This window comes from Pseudoliparis swirei, chromosome 12 (genome assembly GCF_029220125.1).
Source record: "Pseudoliparis swirei isolate HS2019 ecotype Mariana Trench chromosome 12, NWPU_hadal_v1, whole genome shotgun sequence".
NCBI lineage: Eukaryota > Metazoa > Chordata > Actinopteri > Perciformes > Liparidae > Pseudoliparis > Pseudoliparis swirei.
This window is the reverse complement of record NC_079399.1, coordinates 13862086-13875996: the sequence shown is the minus strand read 5'-3', so window position 1 is coordinate 13875996 and position 13911 is coordinate 13862086. Positions and strand designations below refer to the sequence as shown.

Sequence of the window (13911 nt, the reverse complement as noted above, 5' to 3'; positions counted from 1 at the left end):
TGTCACGGTATATGAAGGGATGATTACAATCAAATATCATAGCATATTGATATTGTCATAATACAATATTCAGACTATAAATGGGTCCAGTATGATGCGATGTGATGTGATGACAAACCAGTGATTTGTTTGGATGCTGCACCCTCTCATGTCCCCATCCATCACCTAGCATTGTTGTTGTTGTGGTGGTACATATTGCAGCTGGCCTGAATAACATCAACAGTGTGGGATGTTTTCATCAACATAAAGTTACTGAAACCCCACAAACCTGTAATATTATACACTAACAACCCAACTACCAGACTGTTTTGGTTTGTAAGTCCTGCACGTGGCACTCGTTGCCCAAGTCCTGCTGTAATCATGTAGTCGTGGTGTGATGCAAAACAAGTGAACAGTCTGCATGCATTAATAGGCCACATCATAACAATGCAAGCAAATACACACAGATGACAAATCAAAGGAGAAAATATAAATAGAAGAGCAGAGGGGAAACAATCAAGCACATAGTTTTACAGAAGGCACAAGAGAGTCACTGTTCATCTCAGATACACAGAAATATATGCAGAGGAGGACTGGAGCTATTCTGAAGGCTTGTGGGCCCAACACCTTATTATTGGTTCGGTTTATAACATTATTTAGCCTCTCTCTCTCTCTCTCTCTCTCTCTCTCTCTCTCTCTCTCTCTCTCTCTCTATATATATATATATATATATATAGTCCTGGTGTTTCTCCACTGTGGGACTAATAAAGGAATATATAATCTAATATACAACAAATATGACATCGTGAGAATACTTGTCAAACCGTTGGAATCACAGTGCACATACCTTGCTCTAAATGTTTCCATCTTAGTATAGCCTTCAAGAAAGGCTCACTGGTCGTGCTTTTATTTTGGAAATTTCCGAGATGCACAATACATAAAACACGTGTTCTTTGTATCTATTTGCTGCTGTCAGTCCGCCTATAGCTCTCCTTCACAGGAGTGGAGTCTTCACAGGGGTTTCCCATTCACAAAGCCCGGCTGCCTTCACACACAGGGCGGAGAGAGAGAGAGAGAGAGAGAGAGAGAGAGAGAGAGAGAGAGAGAGAGAGAGAGAGAGAGAGAGAGAGAGTTGAGACATCCCTTCCTCACTTGGCTGCATTCGGTTTACCGACACCGGAGACGCGACCATGCTGTGGAAACTAGTTGAGAATGTCAAGTATGAAGATATTTACGAGGTAACGTTATAACCGTCCATGTGTGTGTGCTGGTCGGGACTTATTGGAGATGTTGCTTTTGGGGAGTAATGCAGTGAAGGGGTGTTTTGCAAGAGGCTATCTCGGCCTGTGATGTGGTGACTGGATATGATTTGGAGGATCCATCACAAGATATTTCACTCGTTCAAGCTCGAATGTTTTAAAGTGTTTAGCATGTTGTTATGTTGTGTTCATGGCGTTTTGGATCATTGAAGAAGGGCAAAATGACAGTGGACGGAGACGATTTTTTAAAAACCTTTTTTTAGAATTTTTACATCTTGGATATTGCTTAAATATGGCACTACGTCGTTTGTGCAAATTTATGATAAAAAGTAACATAAAACAGTAATTACAAAAATGTATATATATATATATATTTATATAAATTAATATATATATTTATATATATATATGTATTATTAGTTTTTTTTATACATATCTCTATGGTGATATGTATTTAAAAAGACCAGTGATGCAGCACATTATTAATCCAAATGTCGTCGAAATATGAATGAATGGCTTCTTTAAGATATGAAATTACAGCAAAGAAAGAAAAGACACTAAGTGAGCAGCGCCGGGTCAGAAGAGGTTGATGTGTCAGACATATGTAAATATCTTGGCTTTGATTTCAGGAAAATCTTTGTTTTTATTCATATATATATATATATATATATATATATATATATATATATATATATATATATATATATATATATATATCGAGCGAGGGGCTAGGGATAAATTCCGCCGCGCGCGGGGGCGACAAGGTGCTCCGGCTCGCGCTGAAAGGGTCTCGAGCACAAAGCAAATGAAGAAAGGGCAGCTCGCGAGGCCCCTCGGCTCAGCCCGGTGGGAAACCCTTGTTTGGTGCCGCACATGGCTGTTCTCCCACGGCGCGAGGGCGGGGAGGCAATAATGTTGTTAAACAAGTCATCCAAGAGGGCGACGAGGGGCCGCGACAGTCTGAGACACAAAGTTTAATCGCTTCTTTTGACTCGTGACACCGTTCACGCGAGCCCCCTTTGCTCCCTGTAGTGTCTCGGGTGTGTGTTTCAGCAGGCCAATAAAAGGCAGCTGCAACACTTCACGCGCTACCGTTTACTCGGTGCGTAATCTTCAGTGTGTGACTGTTATTGTCAGGCTTACGTTTATAATTGTAACTATAACTGGGTGACAGCGTAATGTATTCCATATTCGTGTCTGTGCGTAAATGTAAACTGGGTTCGACTTTGGTGGAAGCAAGTTTCTCCACATCGTCGTGTTTGGTAAGAGAACCCTTGACCCTGATGGAGAAAGAGGCACACGACGAACCCGTGTTTATATTGTTATCCACTTGGTTTTTATAACATCAAAGTATCTTTGCGCAGAAACGTTTTACGCAAGTGTCTCCAAGAATGAGTGCGTTCCTTGCGTCCGATCTTGCCATTAAAAAGGCCACTGCTTTTTGGGGGGGTTGTGGGGTGAGGGGGGGGGCGACGGGGAATTCCTCACTGGTCTGGTCATCCTGTTCACTTTTTCCAGAGAGAGAGAGAGAGAGAGAGAGAGAGAGAGAGAGAGAGAGAGAGAGAGAGAGAGAGAGAGAGTCCTCTTGCAATCTCCTGCTGCTCGCGCGTCGTTTGGGCTCTCCGCGGAATTTAAACGTCACTCACGGTTGCGCGAGAGGCTTCACGCTCCATGTGCCGCCAGTCCCCTGCCTCGCGCACATTAATATTCCTGTAAGTCTCAGTCATGAATAACAATTACACCGTATACCGGGGGTAGAGGCGGGCGCTCTCGGTGCTCACACTCAGAGCGGCGGCAGCTCCGGGCGGAAGAGGGTTCATCATGGAGCTGTAGACCAGGACCGCGCCTCCAGACACGAACGCGCTGCTTTTACCCCGGAATTAGTTTGGCTATCTCGCGCCAACACTATCTTCACGACACTGCTGAGACCAACAGAGGGTTTACAAATGTTAGTTCACTCCTACTCCACTGCGGTGAGTTTCCATTCCTCACAATGCATTGCAGAATGAATTTGCCCAAATGGTGAAAACATTGCGATGAGGTTTTCGTTGTGGGACATTTTAAATCAGGTTATAACATTTTTCCTCCAGGCTCTTCTAAGGCAACACAATAAGCAGTCAGGCTACTTAGGCAACATCACCAGGGGCAATACTAAATGCACCGTGGTCCTATGTGGCCTCCATGTGGTTTTATTTGGTTAGCATCATAGTTCCAAAAGCAAGGAGTTGATTTGTTCTGTTCTTCTCCGCACCCTCTTCAAGGACCGGCATGACGTTGTCTCGAGCCACAGCTCGCGCCTGTCCCAGCTGGGCTCGCACGCGGGATCCTACTCCAGCGCGCCGCCGCTGTCTCATGCGCCATCCTCGGACTTCCAGCCTCCGTACTTTCCGCCACCGTACCAGCCGCTCGCTCACTACCAGAGCCAGGACCCGTACTCCCACGTCAGCGACCCGTACTCCCTGAACTCCCTGCACCAGAGCCAGCAGAGCGCATGGGGGGCACGGCAGCGGCAGGACGCCGCCGGGGAGCGGATGGATAGCTCGGCTTTGCTGGCGCAACCTCGAGCCTCTCTGCCTCAGCTGTCCGGGCTGGACCCGCGGCGGGACTACGGGGTGCGGCGGGATGTGCTGCTTCACTCCGTTCACCCGGGACTGGAGTCCGGTATGGGCGACGGACTGCTGCAGGGGCTGCATGGCATGGAGGACATTCAGGTGAGATGTACACCATGCAGTTCGTGTGCGTGGAGCACATTTTCCAGCTCCAATAATGATGTTATTTTGTATTTTATTTTTTAATTAAACACTTTATCTGAGAAAGGTAAACTGCGAGTCAGGGGCAAAATAGGGGAATATGGACTGTAATTATATTTAAATGTATTGTGTATTATCTCAATAGCAGATTTAAAAAGTGATTAAATGCCATAATAAATGTAACAATGTAGTCAAGCACTTTTTATGTTTATTATATTTACGATATTTATTTAATATATTTACTCCATAGAATATAAAAACACTGCATGTTATGAAATACCCCAACGACGTTAAAATAAACGAATAAATAAAATGACAAATTGCAGTGTAGAAATAGATTGGTCATTGCTGACAGTAGTCGTCTTCATTGTCCTCTTGCTTTTTAGAGATAAGGTCAGTGAACTCAGAGCAGCTCCCTCAGGGCTGGACTCTCACATCAGCTGTAGCCTGAACACAAATGGCCCACAGCTAAAGAAACTGTCTTCAGAGAGCTCAGACATCTTCTTTGATGAGAGGATGCAGATATGTGGAATAATTCATAAATTGCTTCATAAAGAGCTCAAATGTTGCTTCTACGAATTCAAGTTTTCCTTCAATGGCATAATAGTGAAGACGCTTTTAAATAAGCAAAGTCTGCAATATTTGACCAACTTTTATATCGAGAAATAAATAGCATTTGGGTAAAACATATTCAGAAAAAATCTTTATGAATATATAGGATACTCTATTTTATTATTATTATTATTATTACATACGTTTTAATGTTATTGTTATGATTGAATTTATAAAATTGGAAAGCCTGTCACTTTTATTTTTTATGGCCATGTACAAATAAATATATATAATAATATATATAATAAATATATAATAAAGACTTGAAATTGACTTTACAGTCAGCTGCAGGATTTCATCTTCCCCTCGTTTCTCCTCAGGGCACAACCATCGCGAAGTGTTAGCCATTTAACCTCCACGTTATATTCTCATTTCTGGCTTTCCTTATTTGTGTCATGCATTTATTAACCCCATATAAATGTGTTTTATCAAGCTCTATTTTTTTCTTTCTTTTTTACGAGCGTGCAGCAGCGATGACATCCGGGTCTATTCAAAAAGAGATTTATTGAGCTTGATGAATGGGGCTTTACATTTATGAGAGATTCTTAAGCTATCTATGAGTCACAACTGTATGGACCCTCCGGCTTTTACCCAACTGAAATGAATCCTGCGGAATTTTGTCAAAACAATAAAATAATTCTCCTTATGGGTCGTTATTATTACTGTATGGATCTGAAGCATATGATTTGTATTATTTACCTTGCTTCTGACAGACCATTGACGACATCAACGGAACGAGCATCCTGGATCAATCTGTAATTAAGAAAGGTAACGCACGCACACACACACACACACACACACACACACACACACACACACACACACACACACGCACACACACGCTCACGCACGCATCTGTCTCCTTATTGCAAGGCCCATTGTTTCCCGGGCGTCCAGGATGAGGAGCTGGAGGCCGGTGTGTTGACTCGAGGCGGTGTGTCGCTGACAGGCCCCCATGCAGACGCGCTGATGATGTGCGCTGATTTAGTTACGGGATGTTGAGTGACTGAGCTCCCCGCGGGGCATTTAAGCCGCTGATGTAATAAATGGCACCGCTCACGGAGATCTCGTGAGCTCGTTTAGAGCTAATCTGCGGTATTATCCCCCGCGGAGCCATCAAAACCCCCTCGCACTGGCCCCTACACGGGCATGCACGAGACTGGCTGGTTTCTTCTTCTTCTTCTTTTGGGGGGGGGGGGGGTTAAGCCATTAGCCCGAGCATTAACACGCGCGGGATGAAGCGGCATCCGGTGCTGCTGGTGGGAGTTAACCCGGCCGTGCATGGAGAAAAGACGGGGAGGTGGTAATGCGATTTGAGCGCGCGAGCCAATCAACAATCGATAATATTGTAATGAGAATGTCGCGCGACATTAAATAACAGCAAATGCCCGGCGCGTGGGCGCTTCATTAGGCCAAGGCCGCCCTGAGAGCGCGCGCGGAGTCAGGACGCTGAACACAGTGTGACAGAGGAGATTTTAAACATGACTGTATATATATATTTATATATTTATATATATTTTAAATAAAGGGGAAAAGCGTGTTCGTAAGAGAGTCACTGACGTCACCTCTGACCTTTCTCTTTCAGTTCCCATGCCACACAAGAACATGCATGGCTCTCTGATGCTCGGCAAGGACGGGCTGATGGGGGGCATCACTGTGAACATAAACGAGGTGTTCTGCTCGGTACCGGGCCGCCTGTCGCTGCTCAGCTCCACCTCCAAGTACAAAGTGACCGTAGGGGAGGTGCAGAGGAGACTGTCCCCGCCCGAGTGCCTGAACGCCTCCTTGTTGGGGGGCGTGTTGAGAAGGTATATACATACACTTCAACATTGCAGCATGCTGACACTCTCTGCATGGAGGACGGCTTGTGGCCCTGGGATCTATTAATTAAATCCAGAGCCATATGAAAAGGCCTCGATATCTGTGTCATGTACCTGATATAGATTATAACATCAACACTTCTGGAGACCAATTGGAGCACATTTGACACCTGAACTTGGGCAATATTGGCATTTTATTCAAATAAACCTCTGGTAGAAGATTTTTGTAATATGATAAACAATCCCCAAAAAAATCTAAATATATATAGGTTTACTTTTTGAAACATGCAATTAATTATTTTTTCTTTTTTTTCTCGACAGAGCAAAGTCCAAAAACGGTGGTAAATGTCTGAGAGAAAAACTGGACAAGATTGGACTCAATTTACCTGCCGGAAGACGCAAAGCAGCCAATGTCACATTACTAACATCTCTTGTAGAAGGTGATTAATGTGCTGTTTTTCTTTTTCTAATTTCATAAATACTGAGACTGTATAATACCCTTTACCCTGAGATGGAAACATTGGGGAAATTGTGGCTCTAAAAATCAAACAGGTTATCTGCTAAATATGGCAACAATTTCAGCATCACTAACTTTATGCACAGCTAAAATAGTGCAAAGGTCACGCCCTTACATGCTTAACCAATGACAACAACACTGTAATCATAAAGTGTCAATACAGTCAATAATAAAGAGTGGAGAGAGGAGGGCTGGGGTTAGTTAGTAGATTACATTACATGGTTAATTAATTGATTAAAGGCTACAGGCTGCGCCGAGCAGCTTGTATGACAACAAGTTGACTATTTTCAAGCTTTGTTTCTCATATAGTCCATTATAAAATTCCTCATAAATGTCATTTGAATCAAGACAACCAGGTAATTTATATTTGAACCATTTATTTCTAAATTGTTTGCTCATCTACTCAGAAATGCATGGAGCTCTTTACAAAAAGAATAATAATCTGCTTATTAGACGTTTTAAATGGGTTTTTTCACTACGTTTGAATAGGTGTGGCCTCAGAAGCATAATTAAAAATATATACATTTTATTTATGATATGACCAACAGTAGCTAATTAGCACCTACAATCATTTTCAAAATTAAAAACAGGGGATACAGGTATACCACTTGTTTGGAAATAAGTACGTAAAGGGTTAACATTTCAGTTTGAATGTGTGTATGCCCAGGAAATGTGCTAATCTAAGCACATTAATTAGTTCTTTATAAAACAGAATAATACATAAAAAAACATGTGTAGGTTTTTGTGAAGTGGGTTTATTGTCGGTCTACGACGTTTCCATCGAGTGTGACCTCTCCTCCCGTCCCCCAGGTGAAGCGGTCCACCTGGCGCGGGATTTCGGTTACATCTGCGAGACAGAGTTCCCCACCAAAGCCGTGAGCGAGTACCTCAACCGGCAGCACACGGACCCCAACGAGCTGCACACGCGGAAAAACATGCTGCTGGCGACAAAGTGAGTTTGACGGACCGTTTGATTAGATTCTGCTCCCTGGACATCTTTATAAGATGTTGTCTGTCATAGAATATATAATGCACGTCTGCAGTGTGTAGCAGGAGACACTGCTGGTAATGATATTATACCCCATGAGTAGCTCTAGTTTAATTATTGAAATGAGCAAGAGAGAGAGAGATTTGGACAGGTCTAACCAGATGTATCGAGGAGAATAACAAGTCAGGGCCCTGGTACAATTAGTGATGGCTGTCAGCACAGAGGAGCAAAGTGCTGTAACAACAACACACACCTTTCCTAACACACACAGTCCAGGTCAAGATGTTGCCAATCCAGAACCAATGCAGCACATATTCTATTTAAATGACCCGAAGAGGCCCATTAGTCATACAATCATGGCTCAGTATCTCTGTTTAATGACATAACTGCCACACACACACCCACAGGGGGAAAAGGGACATTCTTCTTCTGTAAGTATAGTTACATTTCTGATAAATGAAATGATTGTGAAATTAAATCCTCTCACTTTTCCGGGGCCTCTGCGGCTCCTCTTTAAAGATCCCCAGGGGGGCCAAACCTCTCCTGTGTCCTCTGCTCTTTCCTCTCTGTAGCACACACAGTGAACATGGCTTTGACATTTAAAAAGGAGAGTGAGATTTTCTTAACGAAACACATCTGACTATATATATGGATATGGATCTAACCTGTAATGAAAATAGCTGATTGCAAGATTTGGCCGACTAGAAGAGGAAGGCAGTTAAATTAAATTCAACCGTTTAGGGAATGAGCCGAAATGGGCATTAACAGTATCGTGTGGCGACTAAACAAAAGTGTTGCGGCGTTCATTTTCACCACCTGCATAACCTTTCGCTAGAATGAACCTTACTTGATGCCGGACACGTTAATGTGGCCTATTTCAGCTCACAGTCCTTATTAAATACCAACTCTGAGGTTGCTCGTGTGTGTCTGACCTCTGCTTCCCATCCATTTTACCGGTTCTCCTCGTAAAGTTACTTATATTAATCCATTTTATGGCCGTTAAACTGTGGAATTGAATCCAGGATCTTCTGATTATTTCTAGCAAGCTAGCAACAGAGATTTTTTTTCTTGAAAGGAGCCGGGGCAGGAGAGGTGATGTGGATTTATAAACGTGAATTAAGTCACAGAATTACTTTGGATCTTTTCCTATTTCAACTATATGACGCCAAAAAAGAAGAAGAAGAAGCAATTCGCCAATTAATATGCGGTCCTGTTCCAGGTCCCTTTATTCCCCTGAATGAGTTTTCTTGATGAAAAGGTTAGAAGCAGAGCTGTAAACTATCTCACAAGATCCCTTCAGGAACCTGGTTTTTTAACTTGCATAAATAGTGCTATCTGCTGGCCTATACACTGCATGAACCGTGTGTGTGTGTGTGTGTATCCCGACGTACTCAGTATGGACGGTGTGTTCGGTGGTGGATGTTTGATGCTCAGATTCAAACCTGTTCCAATACTGTGTGTCGGTTTCTGCCTCTTAAAAATTCATTATTTAGCAGCGAAGTGTTTCAAGTCGTCAGAAAACAACAGCGAGAGCCGTGAGTGTAGCCCGCGGTGGCGGCTTCTCCTCTCTACTCCCCTAACCCCAGCTGGGCTCGGCCTGCACAGCCTGTCACTCATTTGCTGGAGCTATGCCCTTAGGCCGCGCACAGGGTCTGTGTGTGTGTGTGTGTGTGTGTGTGTGTGTGTGTGTGTGTGTGCGTGTGGGCGTGGAAGTACACATTTGAGAGAGAGGTCTCTTGAATATGAAATGTGGGGCCTACAACCAGAGGAGGATTGGTTGAAATTTAACAAGGAGAACAAGGTGGAGACGTGGTTTGCTTTTACCGTTCATTCTTTTGGCTTGTGAACAATGAAGATCCGTACGATGACCTCTCGTCTCAAATTACAGATATGAACAGTTACCGATTGGCCCTTAAAGCCGAGGCCTCAAATCACACGACGTTCCTGCTCTAGAAGTTTCTCTTCGCTTTTCAGAAATCAGTGGCTCATGCTTTTGTACAATGTTTTGTGCGGTTGGCTTTTAGTATTTCTCAGAGGATTTTAAATATTGAGGTATTTTTTGGCATTCTTGAAGATAATTTGTCCAACATGAACGGTGTGATGATATATTGGGTCTGTATTTAAAGGGTGAGAGGGTGTCCAGTGGAGTCGGAAGCAGAACAACGTGGCCACAGCATCAACAATAAAACATGTTTCATGTCAGGCCTGAAGAGCTTTAAATTACATTTTCAAGGGAAAACACAGAAAAATGTTTAAACTTTCTCACAGAAGACGTGTTTTAGGGAAGTAAAAACTCTTGAATGAGAAAACTCCTCCTCTCTCTGCGCAGCAACTGTCCAGGTAACAGAAAAGTGTAGCAGCTGATTTCACAATGATTTCAGATTTTTTTTTCAATTGTTTTATTGCCAAGCACATTGGCACACACACAAGGGAAGTGGGTGGTGCAACAACAATAAACACAGGGCAACAGTATAAGACATAATCAGCAAACAAATACAAGTATACAATAGAATAAAGAAACAAACAAATAAGTCAAGTACCTCAAAATAAGTCAGTTATTAAAGTGTCAAGTGTATATTGACAGTTGTGCAGAGGTATGTATGTGACTGTGAGGATGGGGATCCTGGGCATCAAATCCATGTTTCTCTGACTATTCTCCAAATACATCTTTTGAATTCACATGAAATCTTTAAAAAAGGGGAAAAAAAGTTTGCTCCACGAAAAGTAGCATCTTAAATCTTCATAATTACTCAGCACTGTTGCATGAAGCTTCCGCTCCAGCGTGCCCTCACAGTAAATACGAGCCGCTCGGCAATCCAAGAGACTCGTATCCGTCTGGGAGTGACGGCCCTGATGTCGTCTCATACTTCTTATTACATATTTGTTTTTTCCCGCTGGGTGAATTTCTGCTGTCGGTTTTTCTTCCATCTAAACCACTGCAACCATCATTGTACACGTGCTGTGCATTCAGCCCTTTTTGGTTCCCACAATTGGAAGCCAACACGACACACTTTCTAATCCTAACACGCTGTAACATAACCGACACACAAATGTTTTTCTTTATCTCCTCTTCGAGTTTTTTTTCCCAGGACATGAAGTAAAAAAAAAATATATATATAAAAGAGATACCAAATGCAACGTGAGGTGAATGTGCTTCTTTTACCTCGGTGCAGTTAAAGCATTAAAGAAGTGGGAGCTTGTATTTGGTGTTATGTGTTCTTGAAGGAACATCTCAACTAATACTTTAAAATATTACTCCCTGTCTTCCTTCATGTTGCCGGTGGTTGATTTGTTTTCCCTTCTTGAGTTATTATTGAGGGCCGAGGTTGCACATCGGACTGGGTCCGTATTGATAGGTATTTTAGCACTAATTGAAGATTGGTCACATATTGTACTCTGATATTCTGCACTATTTTTGTTATTCAAAATTCAGTGTGGAACTTTTTGCAGATGACATTTAAAATCAGGAGAAAGGATGTTTGTCGTGTTTGGAAAACTCTAAAATGAAAGCTGCCACCGAATGTCGACCGTCAGAGGAGGTCTGAATTACTATTTTGGGGGAAACCGTCCGACGAGGCCGAGCTCCCTCCTGACGTCTTGTGTCTTCTCCCCTGCAGACAGCTGTGTAAGGAGTTCACCGACCTGCTGGCCCAGGATAGGACTCCCCTGGGCAACTCCAGGCCCAGCCCCATCCTGGAGCCCGGCATCCAGAGCTGCCTCTCCCACTTCTCCTTCATCACGCACGGCTTCGGCTCGCCCGCCATCTGCGCCTCGCTCACCACCCTCCAGAACTACCTCAACGAGGCTCTCAAAGGACTCGACAAGATGTTTCTCAACAACCCGCCCAACAGCCAGCACGGCGACGGCGGCGGCGGCAACAAGGCCGACAAAGAGGAGAAGCAGAGGAAATGAAGCCGGGGAGGCGACGACGGAGAGAGAGAGAGCCAAACGGGAGGCTGACACGCGGACAGAGGCGTCAACAACGTTACTTCTAGCTTTACACCACTGCCACTGACCTGCCACACACAGGGCGGAGGTGGAGGAGGAGGTGGAGGAGGAGGAGAAATTTGGTTGAGAGGAGAAAAAGGCAGAGGAAGACACCTGTGGGCCAGTGTCAGAGAGCACAGAGGGATGTTTCATCTGTGTTACGTTCTTTTCATTCCCCTGAGGACATGATGGTTACTGTGTTACATCCATTTCGCTCCCCCTGCCTGCATCCTGTGAGACTGAGATGCTGTGAGCAGCCAACAAACAACATTGTGTGTGTGTGTGTGTGTGTGTGTGTGCGTATTTGTCCTCACGCAAAAAAAACATTGTGTGTATGAAGATCGGGTGATGAGCATTCTATCTGTGAAACAGGTTCTTCTGGTGACTTAACAAGGAGGGAGGGTGTTAATTTATGTGTGTAAATATTTATTTATATTAATTTAAATGGATGGTTGTGTAAATAGGTGCACCAGCTATTTTGGAGTAGGCCTATTTATTTGTGATTCAACCTTTTATGAGCCGGCGGGGTGGGGGCAGGACTCATCCAGTGTTTTTCTGTTCTTATAGAGCTGTTGTCATGGTGATGGGTAGACATGCTTCTAATTGTCCAGTGATTTAATTTCTATCACATTGATAATAAACCTTGTGTTTTATTATGTGAGGTGTGCAGCCTGCGCCTTTTCTCCACGGGCGTCCCACTGCGGTCTGACGGTCGGACTACAACATGCTGTTTATTGGCTGATCAGGGGGATTAAAAAGAAAATGGAACTTTCTGAACGAGTGTTGAACCCCAACACTGACCGCTCTGTTGGTTGTGATATTCAGTGTCATGGTCCAATTCTGATTTAAATTAAATGTGAGTTAGATTTTTTAACAACTGCTTTCTGTTCATCACAACATAAATGTGTTACTAGGTATCAGTGTGTAAAAAAATAAGATAAATAACAACCCATTAAGATCTAATAAACAGGCCAACAACATTATTAAGGAAAACCATTACATTTAATTCCGCTTTTACATTTTAACAAATTATTCACTGCAGCAGATTTCCACCCATAACAAAACACAACTAATAATGTGTATGTCCTATATAATATTAAAAGCAACTCAACAATACACCTGAAGTAGATAATAAACCCTTACTAATACGCCCTCAATCTTCCCGAAGGAAGGGATTTATGTGGAAGCATGCAAGAATGGTGATATTCAATCTTTGATTAAAATGTAAGTAAATTTAACCCAAACACCAAAACTGCAAATACATAATTGGAGTCACATTGATACAACTTAATAAAACTAATTCATAGTCATTAACGCTATTTGAAAAGGCTTGTTTACTTTAATAATGTAAAAATAAGCGAGTAAAACTGCCCTTATGATATTCATGGAGCATTTTCCATGTTTCAAGACAATTGTTTCCCAATTGTAGTGTCTAAGGTTAAAAAAGAAATGGCTAAATGGTCCTTTTAACTTGCCTATGTTGTTATTGATGGCAGGGAGATTAAATGCCTGATGAAATTGTAAACGAATTTATGGAAAAGTCAAAGATTAAAATGAAAAGTAATATGAATAAAAGTAAGAAATTTCATATTTTGCTTTGACAGGCATAACATATCAGTAGTCTGGAGTCTATATATTGCAACGCTTCTAAAAGGAACACACCCACGCGCACACACACACATACACGCACACACACACACACACACACACACAGACACACACACCGTGATGGATACTGCCTTATTCCAGGGAGATAATTGGCTGTATTTTCCGGGCAGCGAGGCTCTCGTTTCAGAGAGGCTTCTCTCTCTTTCTCTCCGCGCTCGCGCATGGGGGAATAGGATTGTGCCTCGCGGGCCCGCTTCTGCGGCGGGGAGCTACCGCCGGTGTGCTAATGACGGGAGAGCGCGAGACACAGAGGGGGGGAAAAGTAGAGAGAGAGAGAGACGGAGAGAGAAAGCTAATGAGAAAAAGAGAGACGGAGAGGAAGAAAAAAACG

General features: G+C 43.1%; 1 protein-coding gene across 2 annotated transcripts; it reads left to right on the top strand.

Annotated features, from left to right (window-relative positions):
* Positions 1–1141: 1141 nt before the first annotated feature.
* On the top strand, positions 1142–12573 carry tfap2b (transcription factor AP-2 beta). Of its 2 annotated transcripts, none has more exons than XM_056428201.1 (7): positions 1142–1217; positions 3500–3949; positions 5314–5368; positions 6186–6408; positions 6742–6860; positions 7748–7889; positions 11543–12573. In XM_056428201.1, the coding sequence occupies exons 1-7, from the start codon at positions 1170–1172 to the stop codon at positions 11835–11837; spliced, it is 1332 nt and encodes a 443-aa protein (XP_056284176.1). In that variant the 5' UTR covers positions 1142–1169; the 3' UTR covers positions 11838–12573. The 2 variants fall into 2 exon arrangements, with proteins under 2 accessions (XP_056284176.1, XP_056284173.1); XM_056428198.1 differs by lacking the exon at positions 1142–1217 and adding an exon at positions 2874–3211.
* Positions 12574–13911: the final 1338 nt, after the last annotated feature.